Source organism: Neovison vison, chromosome 6 (genome assembly GCF_020171115.1).
Source record: "Neovison vison isolate M4711 chromosome 6, ASM_NN_V1, whole genome shotgun sequence".
Lineage (NCBI taxonomy): Eukaryota > Metazoa > Chordata > Mammalia > Carnivora > Mustelidae > Neogale > Neogale vison.
This window is the reverse complement of record NC_058096.1, coordinates 108,241,922-108,263,872: the sequence shown is the minus strand read 5'-3', so window position 1 is coordinate 108,263,872 and position 21,951 is coordinate 108,241,922. Positions and strand designations below refer to the sequence as shown.

Here is a 21,951-nt window from a genome sequence, read left to right as displayed (position 1 = left end):
ATATATCTCCTGACTGATATATATATCCTGACTGACCATCGGAGAAAGATTTTTGTCAGTCAGTTGACTTTTGGAACCAAACCTGCCAAACAATGTCATCATCAAGTAAAGGTCATCAGAAAGTAAAGGTCATCAGAAAGTGAAGGTCATCAGAAACTCAGATCCAGAATGCAGTGCCCACTGTTTGGTAACAGTCTGACAGTCTTAAGCAATAAATGAAAGTTTGGCTGAGCCTCCAGTAATGCCGTTCTTGTCATCATCGGATCAAAGTCTGAAGGAAGAATACGTGAGCTTTGAGAAGCCTAAGATTGACAATCAGGAGTTATTAGATCAAAAAAGGTAAGAGAGAGGGCCAGGTTTGGGCCTTGAAGTCCTCTTTCATGCAAAAACGGATCAGAAGACACCAGTACAGGTACCTAAAGAAGGGACCAGGAAAAGGAATATCTCCCTCTGGTGGTCAGGAATCAGAGGAACAGATTTTTTTCTTTTCCTTTTTTTTTTTTTTTAAATTCTTGAAAACCTTGAGGAAATAATCCTCCTGATGGGAATGGAAATTTAAAGAGAACCTTTCGAAGATTGAAACCTATTAATAAAGTAGATTTCCAAAAAGAAGTCCTCCCCTCCCGCCTCCAATCATGAAGAGGGAACAGGATGTGTGGGAAAACCCCAGGGCCTGATTATAATATCTTTTTCCCCAAAGCTATGGTGTTACTGGTAGATGCTAAGTTTGGAGTTCCATCCCATATGCTTAGAATCTTTACATAATAGGAGTTTCAATTTGCACTTAATCTTCAGTTCAGACATGTCTGGGCACAGCTGGAGAAATGGGAGGTGGGTAGGCCAGAAGCTAATTTGCACAGAGACTGAGGTGCCTCTGAGAGAAAATGTGGCATGAGAGAAGGAGGAATCCTTCATGACCCTGACCTATGACAAAGCCACCATCACAGGAATGGAGGAGCACTTCCCAGTGTTTCATTAAAATATCTATAAAACACTGGGCTCTAACCAGCAGGGCTCTGTTACCTTTAACCAAGTGTAACTCAGCAGGGAAAGGAGTTCATTGGGTAGACAGAACAATGTGCAGCTTTGGAATCGAGAGGTGCAGAGCTGTAGTTGCAGGAGGAAACGGCAGCTCCTGATGGGGGAGGGCAGTGCCTTGGGATATGGGAGCATCCAATGGATGCCAGCTGGGCTTATGGCATTGTAGCAGAAAACAGAGCTAACCCACAAAGTAATACCTAGCAGACATTAGTAGGAGACTGCTGTGTCTAGCCAGTCAGTGGAAAGCAGAGCAGAAGTCACTAGGAAGTTACCCCACTCACTCTTCACTGGGGATCCCCCCGCAAATGCATGTGAGGGGATGACGGGAGGGGGTATAGGCTGCTTCACAAGATAAGCAGGTAAGGGAAAAAGCTGGTGAAACTTGGGTTATTACCATTAAGGGGAATCGTTTTATGTCCTAGGTAAGGCCTGGGAAAGGCCACCCCATCTAAACGGTTCTCATCTTTTCCAGCCTTCCACTTACTCAATCAGTAGACTGAACAGGTCCATTCATAGAAACGAAAAGTAGGACAGCGATTACCAGGGGTCGAGGGGAGGAGGAAATGGGAAATGACTGCTTAAGAGGGTGGTGAAAACTTTTGGAAAGAGCGGTGAAATTACACAATGTTGTGAATTTAATTAATGCCAGTGAATTGTACACTTCAAAATGGTTAAAACGGCAAATTTTGCACGATTTGTATTTACCACAATTTTTAAAAAGGAAAAAAAGAAGTGCAGCCAGTTCCAGGCTAGCTGGATAGAGAAGCAGGATGTTGGGGGGCTAAGTAGCAGGAAATTAGAGATTCTGAGTCAGAAAAGACTTAAGAGTTCCTCAAGTCCAACTTTGACTGGCACAACAGTCCTCTTGACTTCCTTCCCCGGTAAGTGCCAGCCTCTGCCTAAGGACCTACTTGCTCATGATGAAATTGTTCTTTTTTTTTTTCTTTCTTTCTTAAGTTTTAAATATTTACTGAAGTCATCTCTCCACGTGGGGCTCTAACTCATGACCCCGAGATCAAGAGCTGTATGCCCTTCCGAGGGAGCCGGCCGGGGGTGCCATGACGAGATTCCTCTTAAGGATCACAGTCTGTCCCTGTAATGAACTTCGTGTGTCTGCAGTTCACAGCCTCTGAATTTCTGGGTGCTCGCAGTGGTCCTCAAAAGGGAACCAGAATGGTGCAAAAGCAGAGTGTGGGGGAAGAGCTTAGAGGCAGAGGCCATGGCCCACCCAGCTGTGGGGATCTGGGACCCCAGCAAAATGTTTTCTAACTACTGATATCCAGTGCTGGGACTGACTCAGTCAGCAGAGCATGCGACTGTCGATCTCAGGGTTGTGAGTTCAAGCCCCACTCTGGGCGCAGAGCTCGCCAAAAACAAAACAAAACAAAAACTGATAGCAAATGCAACTGAATGCCAAGACCAGTAGTTGCCTCCTTGGAGAAATACGTTACTGTCTGGGAAAGCAGCAGCAGCTTCGGCAGAATCAAATGCTGTAGTGAAGTCGGCTGCTATGTTCATCTGTGCTACCGAAGCTGCTGCTGAGAAACAGGGGAAGCAAATACTCTCGGGAAGCAGTCAGCTGGGCTCCTGGCATGCTCCTGACGGACAGTTCTGTGGAAAGGGCAGTGACCTGAGGCGACCAACCACTGATGGGTAACTGAGGCAGCCTGGCTCTGTTCACGGGCCAGGGGAGAGGAGGCCTCAGGCACGACGAGACTGCGGAAGGAGTAAAACCAGGTGCTAAACTGTCAGGCTCCTTCCCCATCCCAGTGGCATCGAGAGTCAGAACCCCGGGGAGCAGAGTCCCCGGGCAGCCACCTGTCAGTCTCAGGAGTTCACCAGAATGTACCAGCCCAAAGAAGGCTTCATTTCTGCAGCTTCACGGGCAGTGAATGACATCTTCCACTCGAGTAGTTCTTTAGTTTCCAATACAGTTGCATTTTTATTTTCTCATTGGGTCCTAGCCAAAACCCCGTAAGGACGAGAAGAGATGATCACCTCCAGGGTTTAGATGAGTACACTGAGGTTTAGAGAATTTTAGTGACTGAGCCAAGATCCTAGGACAAGGGTTAGACTCAAGTCTGTTGCATTTCTCAGTACTTCCGTAGCTAGTTCCTAAATATTTTATCAGTAGCCAGAGAGAGTCTGAATTTCAGACCCAGAGACAGACCAGCTTGTAAGTACCTGAAATAATCCTAGGAACTAGCACACCTAGCAGACTTGGGGCTACTTAAGGAGAGCTAAAATTTTATGTTGGGAGAAACGTGTGGAAGAATTAATATTTAAAAGATGTCCGGTGTAATGTTTTCCCCTTTCTTTCCTTCTTCTTCCTCTCACCTTCATAGTCTTGCTCCAAAAGAAGCTTTCCCGAGTTCAGTCTCACTGCTGCACATATTGGCAAAAGTCAGTTTGTGCAGGTGAGGGTACTGGGTCTGGGTGCTTCGTGGCACGACACGGTGCTTTGCACATGGCACAGGGGTGCACAGGGCACTCCAAAGAGGTGGCCCTGGCTTCAGGAGGGACATCCTGGGAGCATTCACGTAGAATTGCTTCCATTTTGAAGTTTTCCAAGTACATACAGTTTGACTGTCTTGATGGCTTGTGACTTTAGTACTCTCACCAAAAACTGCTTTTCCAAACCGTGGTACGTATACTTTTATGGTAAAGGAAGCAAAGCTGTAATTGCAACCATAGTCTAAAGTTTGAGAGATTCCCTAGAAAGTACTCATTGTTATTCTCTTTCATTTCACGGAAGGGCCCAAGTCTTTTTCTGAACACTCACGCAGAGACTGGACAGATTGCTTTCCTCGTGCCCCATACACATAGGTATCTGAACAGACAGCACTAGTGTTAGTAGTTCTAAGGGAGTTTAATCTGGGTGTTTGAAGCTGTAGGTCTGGAATGGTCTGTAAGACAGTAAGGCTGACAGATACATTAAGTTACATTTGATTTGGTGCTAACAGGTAACACACAGAGTCAGGGGAAAGGTTCCCTCTGGGCCTAATTCTATCCTGGGCTCTCTCTGGTACTTAACTTCCCTCCTCTGTACTTCAGATTTTCTCTTCAAGGGAAGCAATCCTTTCATGAAGGTTGGCAGTAATTCCCCCACCTTTTTTTTTTTTCTGTTTTAAGTTTATTTGTTTGTTTGTTTAATTTAAGAAATCTCTACACCCAACATGGGTCTCGAACTCACAATCCCAAGATCAAGAGTTGCACGCTCTTCCAACTGAGCCAGCCAGGTGTCTGATTTTATTTCAAATACATTCATTTTTTCTTTTCAACAATATCACCACTTGGAAGATCACATTCAGACACATGTTCCTTTCAAATAAGATAATGATGTATCTTTTTTTAAAAATAGATTTTATTTATTTATTTCACAGACAGAGATCACAAGTAGGCAGAGAGGCAGGCAGAGAGAGAGGAGGAAGCAGGCTCCCTGCTGAGCAGAAAGCCCGATACGGGGGTTCTATCCCAGGACCCTGGGATCATGACCTGAGCTGAAGGCAGAGGCTTTAACCCACTGAGCCACCAAGGTGCCCGAGATAATGATGTATCTCAAGTGTTCAAAAAACTCCCAGATTCCCCATGTGTGACATATCACAGCTATTGCTTAACAACGACTGGAGCGGAGCCCTAGAATCGTTAAGAGACTCAGAATGCTTCTAAGCCCCTCTTTCTCATCGAGCGCTTCCTGGCTATGCACTCAGTGCACGGGAGGAGAGCTTTCAGACTTACCTGAGACTTGAAGTAGGTTTCCTGGGGGGTGGCAAGAACGTCTGCAGAAGCAATGTCTAAATGCATGAGCGTCTGCCGGAAAGAAGGCCGGTTGCGAGGTTTACTCTGCCTATAAATTAAAAAAGACAGTTTGTGCATTGCAGAGGGTGTGTCTGGGAACACAGAGATTTTCTTCTACTTTATGGAAAACATGTTTGGCTCCACGCATGGCTTTATCTCAGGCCGCATGCACATACTGAAGAGCAAAAGGAAAATGTAACCAGGAGGTACCTGTAATGATAAATGGAAATCTCCAGGATCAGTGGCCTGTTTGATAAGAACAGTCCCTGAGGACTCGTCAAGTCATCGTGGCCATCATTTACTATAAGGCCTACTTGTTTCAGGATATACCAAGCTCTTTATTTATCAATGACTCCAAGTCTGCCAGGCTTTAACCAGGTGATTCAGTCTAAATCCATACTGGAGACTTCCCTGAGGTTTCAGAGAAATTTTAAATGTGGTTTTGAGGAAGAAGGTCAAAGAGAATCTTGGAAGAAAGAGATTTCTTACCATGTCTGTTTCATAAGGATTTTGAATCCATCAGGGCAAGTGGAAGGAACTGGAAGGTGCAAGCTATTGCTTCCAACACCCCAAATAATGGCTGAAGAGTCGACATCTTTGTAAGGAATCTCTCCTGTCAGCAGCTCCCAAAGCACCACTCCGAAAGACCTACAGCAGTGCCAGGAAAAGGCACCAAAGATAATGCAGAAAGACTGGTTTGTATGCTAGTTCTTTATTCATGTTTAATCCAGTGTATCCCCAGTTCCAAAATTCTAAGACTTCCATAGGAAGAACAGAAACAGCAAGGAAAACTCTGGAAAAGAAACTCAGTGAGGGGTAACCAACACTGCTTGATATTAAGACATATCCTAAGGCTTCGGTAATTAACTCTGGTGTGTGAGTGGACAGCCAGACAAATGGAAAGGAACAGAAATCCATAAGTGGGCCAGATACATACAGGACTTGAGTATATGATGGAAGTGGCATCCCAAACCAGCGTGGGAGCACTGACGAGTCAGTACATGCTGTTGAAGCAACTGGGGGGGGGGAATTAAACCCATGGCTCATCTCACACCAAGATACATTCCAAATGAATCAAAAATTCAAATGTGAAAAGAAAAAATGAAACCATAAGCTCCTGAAAGAACACATGGGAAATTTTTTTCTTTTTACTAATCTTAGAGAGGTGAAAGCTTTCTAGTTATGAAATCTAGAAGCCACAAATGGAGCGACTGATCAGTTAAATTGCATTAAAAAAAAGAAATATCCAGCAGGGAGGAGGAATTCCACCACAAACAAAATAACAAAATGTGAAAAGTACTCATAATTCATACATACAAAAGGCTAATCTCCTTAATATACAAAATACTCTGATAAATTGATAGGGATCAAGATCAGAGAGCTTAGTAAAGGATCAGAATATTTCACAATAAGAAATTACAAATGGCTTATGATAATATGAAAAAGTAAAAAAAAAAAGTACAACCTAACTTAAAATTATTAGAAGGGGAACACACATTAAAACTGTACCTATGACACCATGTGTTACCTAGATGATTGGCAAAAATCCAGAAAGTGAGCACATTTTGTGCTGAGACTGAGAAAACACATTTCTGTTGGGAACATAATTGGTATAATCCCAAAGGAGGACACATTGGTGATAATTACCCAAATTACAAACGATCCCACATTTCTCCTTTATCTTACTCTGGTGTTACATGTAATTTTAACATATGCTATTATTTTGGTCTTAAGCCTAAAAGTTATATTAATAACCAGTTTTAAGGATGGAAGAAAAGTGACCACAGGGAAATAGGCTATTAATTGTAAAGATTCATAATCTCAAAGGAAAAGATGATAAGAATTTTAAATAGGCCAAAAAGTAAAAAAGCATAGCTCATTGGGGATGTTTACTAAAAGGGCAAACAGCCCTATTATATACTTCAAATAGCTCTAAAGCATATAACCATATCCCAGCAAAGTACTCACTGATATGTTGAGGGTCTGAGGCACCAAAACTAGGTAAACTTTGTTCACTGTATTTAAGAGGTAAGAATTATGACTATATTTCCCAAAGATTTCTATGCTAAATGCTTATTTGAAGTAAACTTCCCATTTTCCAGAAAGTTCAGCATATTCTGTGAAGCCCTCCCAAGTGGATGATTTACTGAATAGATGTTCACCCTAATTCCCCTCTCAATCCTTCTCACCATGTTCAGCATGACACTGCGTAGGGACTCAGACAACAGGAGCCTGAAATCAACCATCAACCTGAAATCAACTATGAGTAACACTAAAGAATATTTTGGGAAAGCAGACGTGCTGGAGGAGGAGGGGACTCGGGGAGGGGGGAGGGTGCAGTGGGGAAGGCTTTCTCGTCGGGACAGATGGCACTGCTCACCATATATCGACTTTCTCAGAGACGGGTTCGTTGCGTATGACTTCTGGTGCCATCCACGCCACTGTACCGGCGAAGGACATCTTGGTGCTTTTGTCACTGAGTTCCTTAGATGTGCCAAAATCTGAAATCTTTACCGCATCTGTGTGAGTCACCAAAACACTTTAAAAAGAAATAAAGAGAACATCCAGATCATTAGTACTAATACAAATCATGACTATAACTGGCAACTTCGTGTGCTGCCTCCTACCTTGTAGAATTTAGCCTGCAGGTTCCAGTATCACAGGGGCAGTAGGTCTAGGCTAGACAGAACATATTCACACAGATGAGGTCGCATGGCACAGCAGGCTTTCTCCGTCTGGTCTCATCCTGCCTCCACCACTTGCTAACTCTGTGATCACTGCCAAGTTCACCTGATTCTCCTAAGCCAGTTTTCTCGTCATAAGATGGAGAAAACGCAGGTCCCGGTAACTTACCCATGATTCAAGCGTGCAGAAAACTGCACACCGTGTATAAATATCTTCTCATTTATTATCAAGCAAGCTCATTTTATTCATCTGACCTCATTATAGAGAATTGTCCTAGACTCTGCTTGGTGACTGAGGCAATGTACTATGTTACCTTTCTGAAATCCTCCAAGAGTTTTCGATAAGGAATCATGGGCCTATAAAAATGGGCTTGTGGAATTTTCATTTGAATTAAAGGAGATAAGAGACATAAAACACCCATGCTCAAAAACTACTGGTTTCTACCCTTGTCAGTCTCAGACAAACCACAAAGAAAAACCCTTCTTTTAAAACACGATTTAAATGATGGCCAACTAAAATCACACATGGGACCACAGCACTCGGGATTTTTACATTAAAAGGCTAATAAGTATGCTGGGATTCCACCAATGTTGATAAGGAAAAACTGGAATAAATTTAGGCTTACGTATTTCACACAAGTCATGTTTGTCTTTTCATGGTATATATCTGAATTGTGGCCTGGGGAAAATTGTTTTTCTAGCCTTAAAGATGAATACAATCTGGTACCAGTCAAATCCAGAATATTAATATACTGACAAACTGGACTGAATTCACTTGATATAACCTGTTTGGAACTTTAGAATGTTAATGAGTTAGGGTTTCAGAGGCTTAATGATAGAGACCTATTCTTCATAAGAAGGGGGCTTGATATTCAGGGTATCAGAATTGAGGTGGCTAGAAAACAGAAAACTTCTCAATCTCTCTCCTCCCTTCTCTGAACCGGGGACTTCACAGTTGTCCCTCTCCCTGCCAGTGTCACACGGCTCTCTAGTTACCCAACGGCTCTGCTTACAACTGTTCTAGAATACCTTCCTCCATGTCCGACTCCCGGTTTTGCCCCTGATATGTAGAATGTACATACTTTGAGGGAATGGATGTGGGGAGAGACTAGAGGGCACATGAGGTTAGAACTTGTAAAAAGTCTTCTCTGAGACAAAGCTGGGGTCACCTAGCCCAAGATTTAATGTGGGTCATGACATTTGTCTTTAAAGCAAACCAGACTGATCTTTGTCTTCTCAAAGTCAGCTTGGAACCCAAAGAGGCCAAGACTACCAGAAGTTCAAGGAAGTGCTGATAACAGAGGGAAGGTCTCCCTGCGTAACTTGTTACCCTAATCTTTAAATGACAGGAGCTAGAGAAAGTAGCATGTGATTTTATACATTCTAAAACTTCCCGACTTCTTCCTCTACAGTTAATTCTGAAGGGGAACAAGGTGGTTAGGAAGGAGACCATTCAAAGAGGTCTGTGGCTAGTGTTTCGTGTCTTTTGTGTGTATGTAGTGGATGATGAAAGCAACAGGTTGTGTCAGAATGTGAGCAGATGGAATGAAGACTATAATAAAGTTTATTTGCAAGTAAAGCAAGGAGGGGGCTGCTCAGGGAGCTAACGACTATGGTAAGCATGGCAGAGAACGGGGGTGAGAAACAAGAGCTGCTTGAAAGTTTATAATCAAGACTGATTTTTATCTCCCATGGACAGGAGGCGGAAACCACTGCGAATCCTTCCAGTAGGAAGCAGTGGGGCGCTTCAGGTCTCAAAGTTCTGGGCTCAGGTCCTAGCACCACGACTTCGGGCTCTGAGCCCTCATTTTCCTTTTTCTTTTCCTTCTTTTTTAGAAAGGGAGAAGAGGAGAGTGGGGCAGAGAAAGAGAGAATCACAAGCAGGCTCCATGCCCAGCTTACCCTGAGATCATGACCTGAGCCGAAATCAAGAGTCAGATACTTATTAACTAACTGAGTCACCCAGGTGTCCCTCGTGTTTCTTATATAAAATAAGAAGGATGATGCATGTTGCAACTATCCCCATGCAAGTTTTGCCAACATCAAAGAAGATGTGATAATGGATATTTTAAAAAGTACAATAAACCATGAAAGCACTACAGAGACCTGTTTTTGAAAAAAGATTAATTCCTCTCTGCTTCTCTAAACCAAACTGTGGTGAGAAATAATAAATAATAAATAAATAATACATTAAAATGATAATAATAAATAATAAAATAAAATTTAAAATTAAAATGATAATTAAAAATGCTTAAAAAAAAACAGGAGCTACAATGAAATACACCATTTTATCAATTCCTTTCTTCCCTTGATGTGGTTTAGGGAAGTGAATAAGCACTCCTCTTAAAAGTGGTTATTGAGAGCCAAAGAATCATTTTGATAACAGATCACTAGAAACAACACTGCTTCTCTTAAATAGCCAGCTTATATTATCTTATGGACACCGCGAGCCTTGGGACTATTTATTTCCTTCTTTGCTTAGACTCTTTGAAGGTCAAAGCCAAAATCTCCAGTCCACCTCTAACAACTGGACAGTCTTTCGTGAGCAAGCTTTAGTTCTAATGTTCTTATTTTCTCTTTGCCTCAGTCTCTTACTCATGCATTTTTAGCCTATTTTCTGAAACTCAGTTTTTAACACAAATCAAGCCTTCAAGGTGGGAAAGCGTGACATTAATTATCTGGGATGATCAAGAGTGAACACTTCAGTTAATAATGAATCTCGTTTTACAGTTGCACAACTAAAAAGCAACACAAAGGGAAAACTCGGGTCAGGTGCTTGGAGCTGTCTGCTGTACAGATGAGTAAGTTGGTCAATGAGAATCCGAAAACAGGCAAACAGAATTACCCATTGTGCCGATTTAAACTCAACTGCAAGTATGTCTGAATAACTCAACCGGGCTTGATAAAATTCCCTTATTTCAAAGCAATAATACAAAGTGGCTGAAAAATGAACTCCCAAACTCACTTAGGTGATTTGAGATCACGATGAATAATTTTATGGAGGTGCAGATAATTCATTCCACTTGCAATTCCCGTGGACCAGTCCACTAGCAATCGCGGTGTGATCTTTCTGCCAGCTCGCAAAACCTCGTAGAGCTGTCCGTGGGCACAGTACTCCATGATAATGCAGTAACAGGGGGCCTGAGTACAAACACCCCTTTCAAGAAAACACAAATATGTTTTTAAATACACATATACATACAAATGTACCTGTATACATATTTATATCTATTTTATATATTTATATTTTAAGAATATTTAATGAATTTAACAATTTTAACAATATTTAATACATTTAATGATTAAGACCAGTTCTCTACCAAAATAATATTGGCATAATAAGGCATAACTTTTCCTGATTCTTCAATTACCATTAAAATCCCTCTAGTCTACAAGCTTCTCTATTATGCATACAGCCAATTTTAGTTCATTTTGCTCACTCCAGATTATCTCTGTGTTGTGCTGTACCAGTACTTCTCTGTGGGGCCATTCCATTTTGGGACAAACAGCATGTTTCGTAAGACTTGTATAGGCCAGGTACTGTGTTGTGTTAGAGTGTTAAGAATAACTGAAATATCTTCCTTTTAAAATTAAATAAAAGGTTCTATACATAAGGTAGGGAAAGAGAGAATCCAAATAAAATACTTCTATTTTTATATTAATTGTTGAATTTTAAATTATCAAATTTAAGATAACTAGAATGAGGACCAAGAAAGAATAAATTTTCTGTATTATATAGTCTTTGAAAAACATTATTGTTTAGAATAAAAACAGTATCATACAATGTAACATATTTCTACATGGCCTTTATTCCCATCAATTCCTACATCTTCCACAAGGTCTTTCCTGATGATTCCAGTCCATGACGATCTTTCTCGTCCCTAAATTCCTGTGCTACAGCCATTCGTTTTTTATACACAATTTTCCTCTCCCTACACAGATCATAGATAGGCTCCTTGAAGGGAAAGGTCTTCAGGTTCTTTTCCTTCTACCAGGAGGCTGAGAAGTTCACAGCAAATCCTTGACAAATATTTCTTAGCTTCACCTTAACTTTCTTTGCTGCTAAACCCTTTGCACAAACGTGCGCAGGTGCACAGGGTGGGAAGAAGGGAACTAACATGGAAGAACTTCTTCTGTCTGGAATGTTCCATGCTTATTTAATTGTCTGATTTAATCTTCCCCAACCATTGCACAATGCATATGACCTCTTCCATTTTTACAGGTGAGGCTCAGAGAGGGAAAGTGACCTGTCCTTGATGATACACCTGTGACAGAGCTTGGATTCAAATCCAGTGTAACTTCAAAGCCTATGCTCTTTCCACTCACTATGCTACACTGCCCTCCCTTTGTGCTTTGTAATTCTTGTATACACAAGCAGGCTGGGGATTCCTCTATCAACATTACCCTAGAAAAGTGACAATAATTAACTCCACACTTTTGTTCTGAAGATGAGAAAAGAGGACAATTATCGCACACAATTCTCGGTATCCCATCTCTTAACAGTATGTATGCCTTCTTTCAAAACTTTCTAGAGGAGCCGAGAGTATTCTGTCTACAAAATGCCCATCTAAAGTCCTCAGCCAGCTACAAACTCATGTATTCTCTCTTAGGCAGCTGTAAGCGATGAGAAAATGAAGAGGCCATAGCTTGCGACCAGGGGAAAGTTCCAGAACAACAGCAGGATATGAAGAAGTAAAATTAGTCTTCATTCTCCCTGCCATGACACACTTGTCAAATGCCACAGAGTTATTCCCATTACTCTCCTACCGTTTTCCAAGCTACCCAGAATTCTCATCTTCATTTCTAATGAAAAATTTTTTTTCAAGTTTCTGTTACTTGACTCTTAGGAGAACGTGGTGGAGCCCAGACAGACCACAACCGTAATCAGACAATTTAATTTTCATTACAGGAAAACAAAGAATAGGCGGGGATAATGTAATGTGCTTAAGAATATTAAAATAAATATTGGCTTGAAGCTACCCAGCATCCTAGTCAACCATGTTTTAACTTGTCGCAAACAGACAGAAAGGGGTAAGAGTGATATGTTATGTGCTTTTCATCTTTCTTGACTGATGAATGAGAAGCAATCATGCCATCAGCCTTGTACTATGTATGACAAGGCTTCTCAGTGGCTATAAATAGAAGCTCTCTAATGACTCTAATTGCTACCTTTTCTTCCCCTTGGCACCCAATTCCATTAGGAACAGTCAGATTAGGTCTTCCTAAAAGATTGCTTTCAAAAAATTGGAAGGAAAAAAAATACAGAATTCTTTTCTTTCGCTTCCCCTTCTGTACACGGTTCTTACTTCGAAGGAAGCTGTAAGCACAGCAATGAGTATCCAGTGAGACATACTAAAATCTAATCATGCCTTCGTATCTTCCAGACGGTCCTGAATGATTCATTGGCCAAGCAACACATGGCACAGATGGTCGCAAACACAACACTGCACAATGCCTCAAGAGCATGCGGTAATGAACCAGGGACACAGTCTCACTATTGTTTTCCATGTAGAGGTAAAGACTATTCAAGCATCTTCAGCCTAAAAAGTGGGGCACCGGCACGGCCATACGTGTCCAAAATGCAGAATCTGTACGTGTAGGTGGGAGGGTCAGGAGAATGAGGTACAGAAAATGTTGCAAGGAAAAAAGAGAAAGCAAAAGAAAGGAAGGAAAAAACAAGCTTCTCACAGAACACATCTCTCCCTTTAGTTACCCAGGACAACCTGCTGGACAGACCTCGTACCCGGGACAGATAGCCCAGCCCACGTCAGGAGGCCAGAAAGCCATGCCAATCTGTAGAATATTAAGTGTCTCAAACTCAGCTTCCTAGTGATTGAAGCTTGAAAGTTTTTCAACAGAAGTTAAGTGAGAGACCCTTTCTTCCATCTAGGATGTAGTATACTAGAAGGGATGATTTTCTTGGTGAAGTAAGAGGAAGGAAAGGAGTCTCTTGGGAGTCTGTCTGCTTAAAAATAATCCTTCTGTTGTCTTTGGAAATGTATCATCTTTGGAAAGAGTATAATTAGTCTCTCTAGCATTTCATTTTCGCCTCACCTCCTCCTGGCCCTAACAGGGCAACAAAGGATGAAATCACTAGGGCAACCAAAGCTCTCTCCCATGCCCACTGTATGCATGTCCCTTCCACAAGGAGATGCGTCCAAGTGCTTCATTTAGTATCCCAGCCGGATGCTTATCTCCTTTTCCACATCTCTTTCCCTTTCCATAAAGGGGTCTTGTTTGGGAATCAAGACTCAGCATCAAGCTCATTTAAACCCGTTGTACAAAATCCGTACCCAAGATTTCTATTCCTTAGGGGGAGTGTGAGTCCAATGAAAAATGACCCCATGACATGTTTACCTTTATAATGAGAGTTTTATCATGATAAGATCCCTCTTGGAGGCTGGGAGAAGTTCCTCCTACTTTCAGGAAGGGAGGCTTGCGAATTATTCCACTTTCAGCAGTAGCCTCATCAGTCATACTATTTTCTGGGACTGAACTACATATATCAAATATACCAAGAAGCTCTAGTTTCTAACTGTCATTCCACCTAAAGACTAGCTTTCCTGTTCTTTACCTTCCCTCCTATGAAGCCGCTCATCGTTCATTTGTTTCAGACGGGGGCAGAATTTGAAGGCTGGCAAGAGAATGGGAAGCCTGCCAAGGGACAGGTAGAGGCAAAAGACATTACACATATTTAGGGCTCAACACTGCCAGGTTTGAGGACTGCCACAAATGTACCTTTGTGCCTCCCCTTTTGCTAGTGATCCCTGCCATATTATGAAAATAGTCTGACCTATAAAGATGTTCATACACTCTTGAAAACAACTATCTTGTGGCATGAACATAGCATATAACTTACTCTCATCAGTAACTCAACTGTCATTAGACTTAGAAAGCTGAGTATTTGGCATTACGGAGTATTTGGATCACTGAGGCAGGGAGAAACATTCTCATGGTGCTCTCTTAGTACAAGTTCATATTTAAAAAGGGAGGCTAATAGAAACTAACACAAAAAAATACCTCTCTGTTACACAGAGACTAATTGTTCTATGATCACTTCAGATATCAGCTTTGTTTTCTTAACTGAACTTTCAATGGGCAGGTTATCTCAGAGTGACCTCCATCATCCCACTGATAAATGAGGTTGAGTCATCAGATATAATTTCTTGGTAAGAACCCATTTTTCCACCGGGAAAAAAAAATCATTCCCTCTCTGTCCCATGTACACCCTTTCTAGGAAGGCTGAGCTCTGGAACAAAGAACTATCAGATTATATGATCCTTAAAGACAAGACTTTCATTTAATCATTTTTTTGGTGTCTTCCCCAAATACCTAGCACAGTACAAAGTCTATAGTCTTTCAAGACAGGAACTCATTAGTAGAAATTGGGAGAAAGAAAATCTATTTCTTAAAAAAAAAAAAAAAAAAAGAAGAAGAAGAAGAAGAAGCCTTGACCTACTTGAAAGCGATGATGTTAGGGTGCTTCAACTTCCTCAAATGCTTGATATCCGTCTCATTCTGTTCTCTCACTTTCTTGATGGCCACTTCCTCTGCTCGGAACTTGCCCAAGAAGACAGCTCCTTGGGCTCCACTACCCAGCCACTGCAGCTCTGAGATCTCCTCAAATGGCACTTCCCAAGTATCTAGGTACACAAGCAAGAAACAAACTTAGAGAGATCTCTGAATTTGCTCAGGGATGGTTCTATAAAGCCACTCCAAAGGTACCAACTTCAGCATCACCCAGAATGATCTCTACCCTTGGACTCTCACCTGTAACTCTCCAAAAGATATAACCTTCCTATGGGTTTTGATACAATAGATCAGATATTCTCATGTATTACTTTGTATCATTTTTTAAAAAGATTTTATTTGAGAGAGAGAGAGAGAGAGTAAGAGAGAGCACGAGAAGGGGAAGAGGGTCAGAGGGAGAAGCAGACTCCCCGCTGACCAGGGAGCCCTACGTGGGATGTAGGACTCCATCCTGGGACTCTGGGATTGTGACCTGAGCCGAAGGCAGAGGCTTAACTGACCAAGCCACCCAGGTGCCCCAATTTGTATCAGTTTTTAGCAAATGAAATCAAGCATATCAGAGATCTCCAATATACCTTCCTCCAAACAAAACATATGTTGACATTCCCACAGCCTACCTCCACACTTCAAGTTTGCATGTTCAATCCACTTCTCTGTCTCTATACCACTATCCCTACCCCATCACCCATTATAAGTCAGTGTTGTTTTAGTCCTCTTTGAATTTCTACAGCAGATGTTCAGTTAATCCTTCCTGGATGAATTGTCAATAATACTATCCCAAGGGCCTAAATATGCATAAAATTTATATTAATATTTACCTTTTATTGAGCACCTACTATGTGCCAGACACTAGCATAAAAGCTTTATATATCTCATGTGTTGATCCTTTCAATAATCTGGAAGTTGGGCCTTATTATGGTTATTTATAGATGAGAAAACTGAGACACAGAGATTAGGTGACTCTCCCAAGGTCATATAGCTGGTAAGTGGCAGAACTGGGCCCAGACTCAAGAACTGGCTGATACCAGGGCCAGTCCTTTCCCCGCTATACCACATTGCCTCCCATGAAGTAAATGTGAGGGTCATTAGCCATGATAGATTTACTCATATAGATGCAGTAATTTCAAGTTTCTCTTTCTTAGAATTTGATTTTCTTTGCACCAAATAGGTAACAGAAGTCATTTCTAAGGGGTCACATTATTGATGATTCATATTATGCTCTTTATCCTTTCCTGAACTTTTTTTTTTACCATGAGCTTATAATACTTTTATAAGGAATAAAATGCTATTTTAAATAAAATACTTCAAAAACCCAATCAATATGTGCTTTAATCTCGTGGAACTTAAAAAGGAGAATATGATCCATTGATCCTTCTCCTTGTCCCCTTTTTATCAGCAAACTGCCACTACACTGGTAAGAAATAAACATCAAAGAATGAGGCGTCCCATGGAGTAAGGAGAGGATGATGACAATGTTAAAGGTTATGGGGGTTTTTTGTTAGATGACCAATCACTGAAAGGTCATTGTTTGCAGAATACTGAACAAGGTAGTGTTGAGTCAGCTTTGAAGATATTCTGGTCTTGAAAGCAAATCAGCTCCCATCTACTATGGTGATGAAGAGCAGAAAGAAGTTTTCAGTACCTAGAAGGGAACCACATTTCCCTCATCTCTTATTTTCTCAAGCTTGAGAGAAAATAAATCCTGTAGATACTTTGTAAAATGCAGCTTCTCATTATAGCAGTTAAAACATGACCTTCCAGAGAGGATGACATAGAGCAGAACAAATGATAGTGAGGGTGTTTGAGAGCATAGGTATTTAACCCATTCTTCTGTATTTGCTCTATGGAAATTAGATAGATGCTACATAAAAGCAAATTTCTCTGAACTACAAGTAGCTCACAAACATGAAATCACCAAATGAACAAATGAAACCAAGTGAGATGCAGGAGGAAAGAGGGAGTTATGGGCTTGACTGCTTTGAGGATCTTTCTGCCTTCAAATGACAAGTATGAAATATGAAGTGTTTCACACAATCCCACCATCATCCCCACAGGCTTATCTGTGCAGCACCCACAGGACCCAGATATCGATGGCATACTCGCAGAGGGTTTTACCTGTGAGGGGTCCAGTGAAGAACTAGACACAGTGTCACTTTGGCCATTCTGGGGCCAAAGAAGGCACTATTACTGGATTCTGGGGCAAGCACATCCTGGGCAATATTTTTCTGAAAAACTTACAAAAGCCCAGGTTAGCTTAATTTTTCATATGATAACTACTAAAATTAGACCTCTTTGGGTGTTTTTCCCCCCTATTTACTCAATCTTTATTTACTGTGAAATGCTAGAAACACCAGCAAATATTAGGAAAAAAAAACCCAAAGTATTTTTGCAATCCCTTTCCATATTCAGTTTTCATCTTCTCTTCCACTCTTTGCTAATATGTATGCACCTTTATAGAAGTTGTAGCTGACACATAAACTTTTCTACTTTTCTCATGTGTTGTGTATTCCCCATGTATATAAAGATCTCATTATAAGCTTTAGTAGTGGCTTATGGTACCCGTTGACCTTTTCCGTACTTGTGTTTCTGTCTTTTTGTTTGCTGGTTCAGATTTGATACTTTTTTCTTTCTTTATACAATTTCCTCAGGCTCAGTTCTTAGGTTAGAGTACCATTTCCTGGCTTTTGCTATACCTTCTAAGTTGCCACCCAAAAGGGCTTTGCTAGTTTTTGCTGATAGCAGTAATGAATGAGTGTGTCCCTTCTACTGTAACTTTGCCAGCAATGAATACTGTCGATAGTCTTTTGGGTTCTAAGTTATTTAGGTGTAAATAATGTTTTATAAGTTTGCACTACTTCATTCATTCACTCATTCATTCATTCATTTAGATTTATTTATTTGAGAGAGAGAATGCACACAGGGGCAGAGGCAGAGGTAGAGGAAGAGAAACCCAAGCAGCCTCCTCACCAAGCAGGGAGTCCAATGCAGGGCTCAGACTCCCAACACAGAGATCACAACCTGAGCTGAAACCAAGAGACAGACCCTCAACTGACTGCACGACTCGGGCACCCCAAGTTTGCACCACTTTAACTGCCAGGGATATAGAATATTTTCTCCACATTTGTTTAATGCTCACATCCGCTTTGCATGGATTGTCACATTTCTGCTTTGCCCATTTATCTGTCAGGGGTCTCACAGTTCTCATAAATGTGAAGGAGTTTTTCTATTTCTTTGATACCTATGAAGAGAATTTTTTTTTTTGAAGAGAATTTTTTTTTTAAAAAGATTTTATTTATTTATTTGACAGAGAGAAATCACAAGTAGATGGAGAGGCTGGTAGAGAGAGATAGAGAGAGAGAGAGGGAAGCAGGCTCCCCGACGAACAGAGAGCCCGATGCGGGACTCGATCCCAGGACCCTGAGATCATGACCTGAGCCGAAGGCAGCGGCTTAACCCACTGAGCCACCCAGGCGCCCCTGAAGAGAATTTTTTAAAACGACTTTGTATTTTATTATTTTTTGAACAAAATGTTTTCATAGATGCCTGTCATTTCCTTTGTAATATCTTCTATGACCTCGTCAATCTTCTGAGAATGATCTACAGTTGGTTTTTTAAAAAGTTGAACCTAGGGGCGCCTGGTTGGCTCAGTGGGTTAAGCCGCTGCCTTCAGCTCAGGTCATGATCTCGGGGTCCTGGGATCGAGTCCCACATCAGGCTCTCTGCTCATCAGGGAGCCTGCTTCCTCCTCTCTCTCTCTCTCTGCCTGCCTCTCTGCCTACTTGTGATCTCTATCTGTCAAATAAATAAATAAAAATCTTTAAAAAAAAAATAAATAAAAATAAAAAGTTGAACCTATACATCCAAATGGAGTTTTTCTTGTTGTGTGGTGTGAGGACCAAGGCACAGTAATTTTTTTCATGTTGTTACTGAATGATTCCAAACCAATCTGTTACATAATTCTTTCTTTTCATATCATTTTATAATGTTTGTATGATAATTTGCTATATTTTTAATATATATGTATTTTTAAAGTAAACGCTACACCCAACACGGGGCTCGAACTCACAGTCTCAAGAACCAGAGTCGCATGCTCTACCATGCCAGCCAGATGCCCCTACAATTTATTATATTTTTAAGTAAATAATGCCTATTATATAGGATTTTTATGAAATGGGAAACACCAAAGGTTGATGAAATTATACTAGAGAATAAAATTTTCCTCTGCCAATAGTAGCTCATACCTGTGTTATTCAGTTGTGATTAGCAAAGTTTTAATTATCCACAGAAAAATAGAGGGGACCACACTGGTAATCCAGGAACAGAGTATTAAGTGACACTTCAACCACTTTTCTATAAATCTTTTCCCTGGAACTAATTATCAGAAGTAAAACTGACTGATGTGATTTAGTCCTTTTATCCCATCCCAATGTCCCTGACAATATCTAGCTGGGAGCCAGGGAATAGGAAAATGACAGGAAAAAGAATGATAGCAATGAGGATGTGCAAAATTGGGGGCCCCAATAATGGAATTATCCCCAATAATGGATAACTATGTACCAGTGGAACCTGCCTGTGTTCCCTCTAGGGTTCGTCCCAGACTTTCTGCTTTTATATCTGTCCATTGGTACTCCTCCCCAGCTTCTATCTTCTGATTCATCACTACGACTATTTTCTTAATTCTAATATCTACCGTGATCTCTAAGACCGAGAAAAAGCCCCAGGCCCACCCACTTTTAAGGCCTACATTCTCCTTTGTTTGTATTCAGACATGGCTATGATAATACTGGCTTTAGGCCTGGGAACTATTTGGCAGTAAAATAATTCTATTACACATACTACCTTACTTAGACTTCACTACCAACCAACTAAATGGGAGATGAAGAGCTCATTAAGATTTCTGAAAAATCAAGCGAAGTTTCCCTATAAGTATTGAATGCAGAGAACAGCTGTTCTGTGTGCTCTCCTTTGGTTGACTGTAATCCAGGATTAAAGATTAGCTCCCGGATCCCAGAGCTGACAAGGAAAAAACTACCTTAGTTTCTGGCTAGTGAATCTCTTTCTGGGCCCCGGCCACATCAGCCCACAGGAGGATAGCCTGTCATCTGCTGAAGAGTTAGGCAGCTATAAGCCGCCCTGTAAACTTAAGCTGACCAGGCCCGTTTCCTATTTACTCTTGAAATAAGCCTTTCTGTTAGTCACATAATCAATCAGAAGATAATTAAATACAAGTTTACAGGACAATTAAAAAAAATTTTTTTATTTAAGTAGGCTCCATGCCTGTTATGGGGCTAGAACTCGACTCTAAGACCAAGACCTGAGCTGAGATGGAGAAATCGGACTCATAATGGACTGAGCCACCCAGGCACCCCCCCCCCCCGCAAATTTTAAAGCTCCTTTTGATGGATACATAGGATGTGTCTGTTTCCCCTCTTCATGAGCCTGAACCTTGATGCTGCATTTGGATCCTGAGATCTCCAAATTACCACCAAAATAATTATTAGACTGAACAAGTTAAGACCCTAAAAGCCCGATGTAGTTTTATCACGTAAGCAGATATAAGTAGGTTTTGTGTCTAAGCAGAGAATAGGGAACTTTTTAAAAAATAATAAATTAAGGGTGGTCATCTCTGGGTTGTGGGATAACAAGTGATTTTTTATTTTCCTCTTTATGCTTACCTTTATTCCCATTTAAAAAAATAATAACACTGTTTAACTTTGAAATCCCCAACCTTTGTGTGACAAGGAACAACTTTTTAATTTCCTGAAACCTTAAGACCATAGAGGGGGAAAGAAGGGTGGAATGTGCAGGATGTATGAAAGACAGTGAGACAGACAGACAGACAGAACAACCTTACAGACTGACAAAGATGTTCTGCATGTACAGGAAAGGATGCTGTGACTGACAGGAAAGAATGCTGTGACTGATAAACCCTGGAAACTGGGATCCACAGATTTACCAGCAAATCCCAATACACTTATGAGGAAAGCGTATAGAGGGAGAGGTTTAAGAGAGATATAGGTTTAAGGAAAATATTTCAGAAATCGGAAAAACAGAATACACAGAGAAGTGGTCAATAGTGACTGAGGTTGACTGGCTGTTGTGGAAAAGCTGTCAATTGTCTCAACTGAAAGATATGAATATATATATATATATATAAATTTTTTAAAAAGATTTCTATTTATTTATTTGAGAGAGAGAGAGCATGAGCAGGGGGAGGGGCAGACGGAGAGGGAGAAGAAGGCACCCTGATGTGGGGCTCGATCCAGGACCCCTGGATAATGACCTAAGCCAAAGTCAGACATTCAACCGATGGAGCCACCCAGGTGAATATGTTTTTAAGAGAGAGTCACGGAGTCCAACATTCAGTTATAAAACAAAGAAGACAGACTCTCATTTCTGGTCTACATTTCTGGTCCTTTCCAAAATTTCTTGATGAGAGAACTGTTAACAATGGAATCATTTATATAAGCCTACCATTATGTGTGTAAAAAGCCTCAAAAAGCCAGGAAACCTTTTAACCCAACCATTCCTCTTTTAAAAACTTATCTTCAGGAAATCAAAGATAGAGTAAAAATGATCACAGACATAAAGATATGTGTGAAAATTAAGTAATAAACAGTTGTTCATTGCAGTATAGCTTATGATCACTAAAAAATAACAAATTGTCAAGGAATAGAGGATTGCTTAAAGAAATCTTGGCACATACACATAATTTAGTATTATGAAGGTATTAAAAATGCTGAAGTATATTTCATGATATGGGGAATATTCAAAATATGAAATGAAAAGGCATAACGAAATAATTTGACTCTGTTTTTTTTTTAAAGCACACACAAACACACATAGTAAGACTAACATAGCATATACCAAAAACCTTAATAGTGGAGACTGAGGATCA

At 40.8% G+C, this 21,951-nt stretch overlaps 1 protein-coding gene across 4 annotated transcripts in view; it reads right to left on the bottom strand.

Annotated features, from left to right (window-relative positions):
- MAP3K13 (mitogen-activated protein kinase kinase kinase 13) overlaps window positions 1–21,951 on the bottom strand; it is a 168,265-nt gene that overhangs the window by 20,817 nt on the left and 125,497 nt on the right. For all 4 annotated transcript variants that reach the window (XM_044251930.1, XM_044251932.1, XM_044251928.1 and 1 more), the window contains 5 exons: window positions 14,983–15,166; window positions 10,489–10,680; window positions 7,220–7,378; window positions 5,329–5,487; window positions 4,780–4,888 (listed from right to left, as the gene is read on the bottom strand). In XM_044251930.1, coding sequence (XP_044107865.1) covers window positions 4,780–4,888; window positions 5,329–5,487; window positions 7,220–7,378; window positions 10,489–10,680; window positions 14,983–15,166 — 803 coding nt within the window. The remainder of the gene's footprint in view (window positions 1–4,779; window positions 4,889–5,328; window positions 5,488–7,219; window positions 7,379–10,488; window positions 10,681–14,982; window positions 15,167–21,951) is intronic.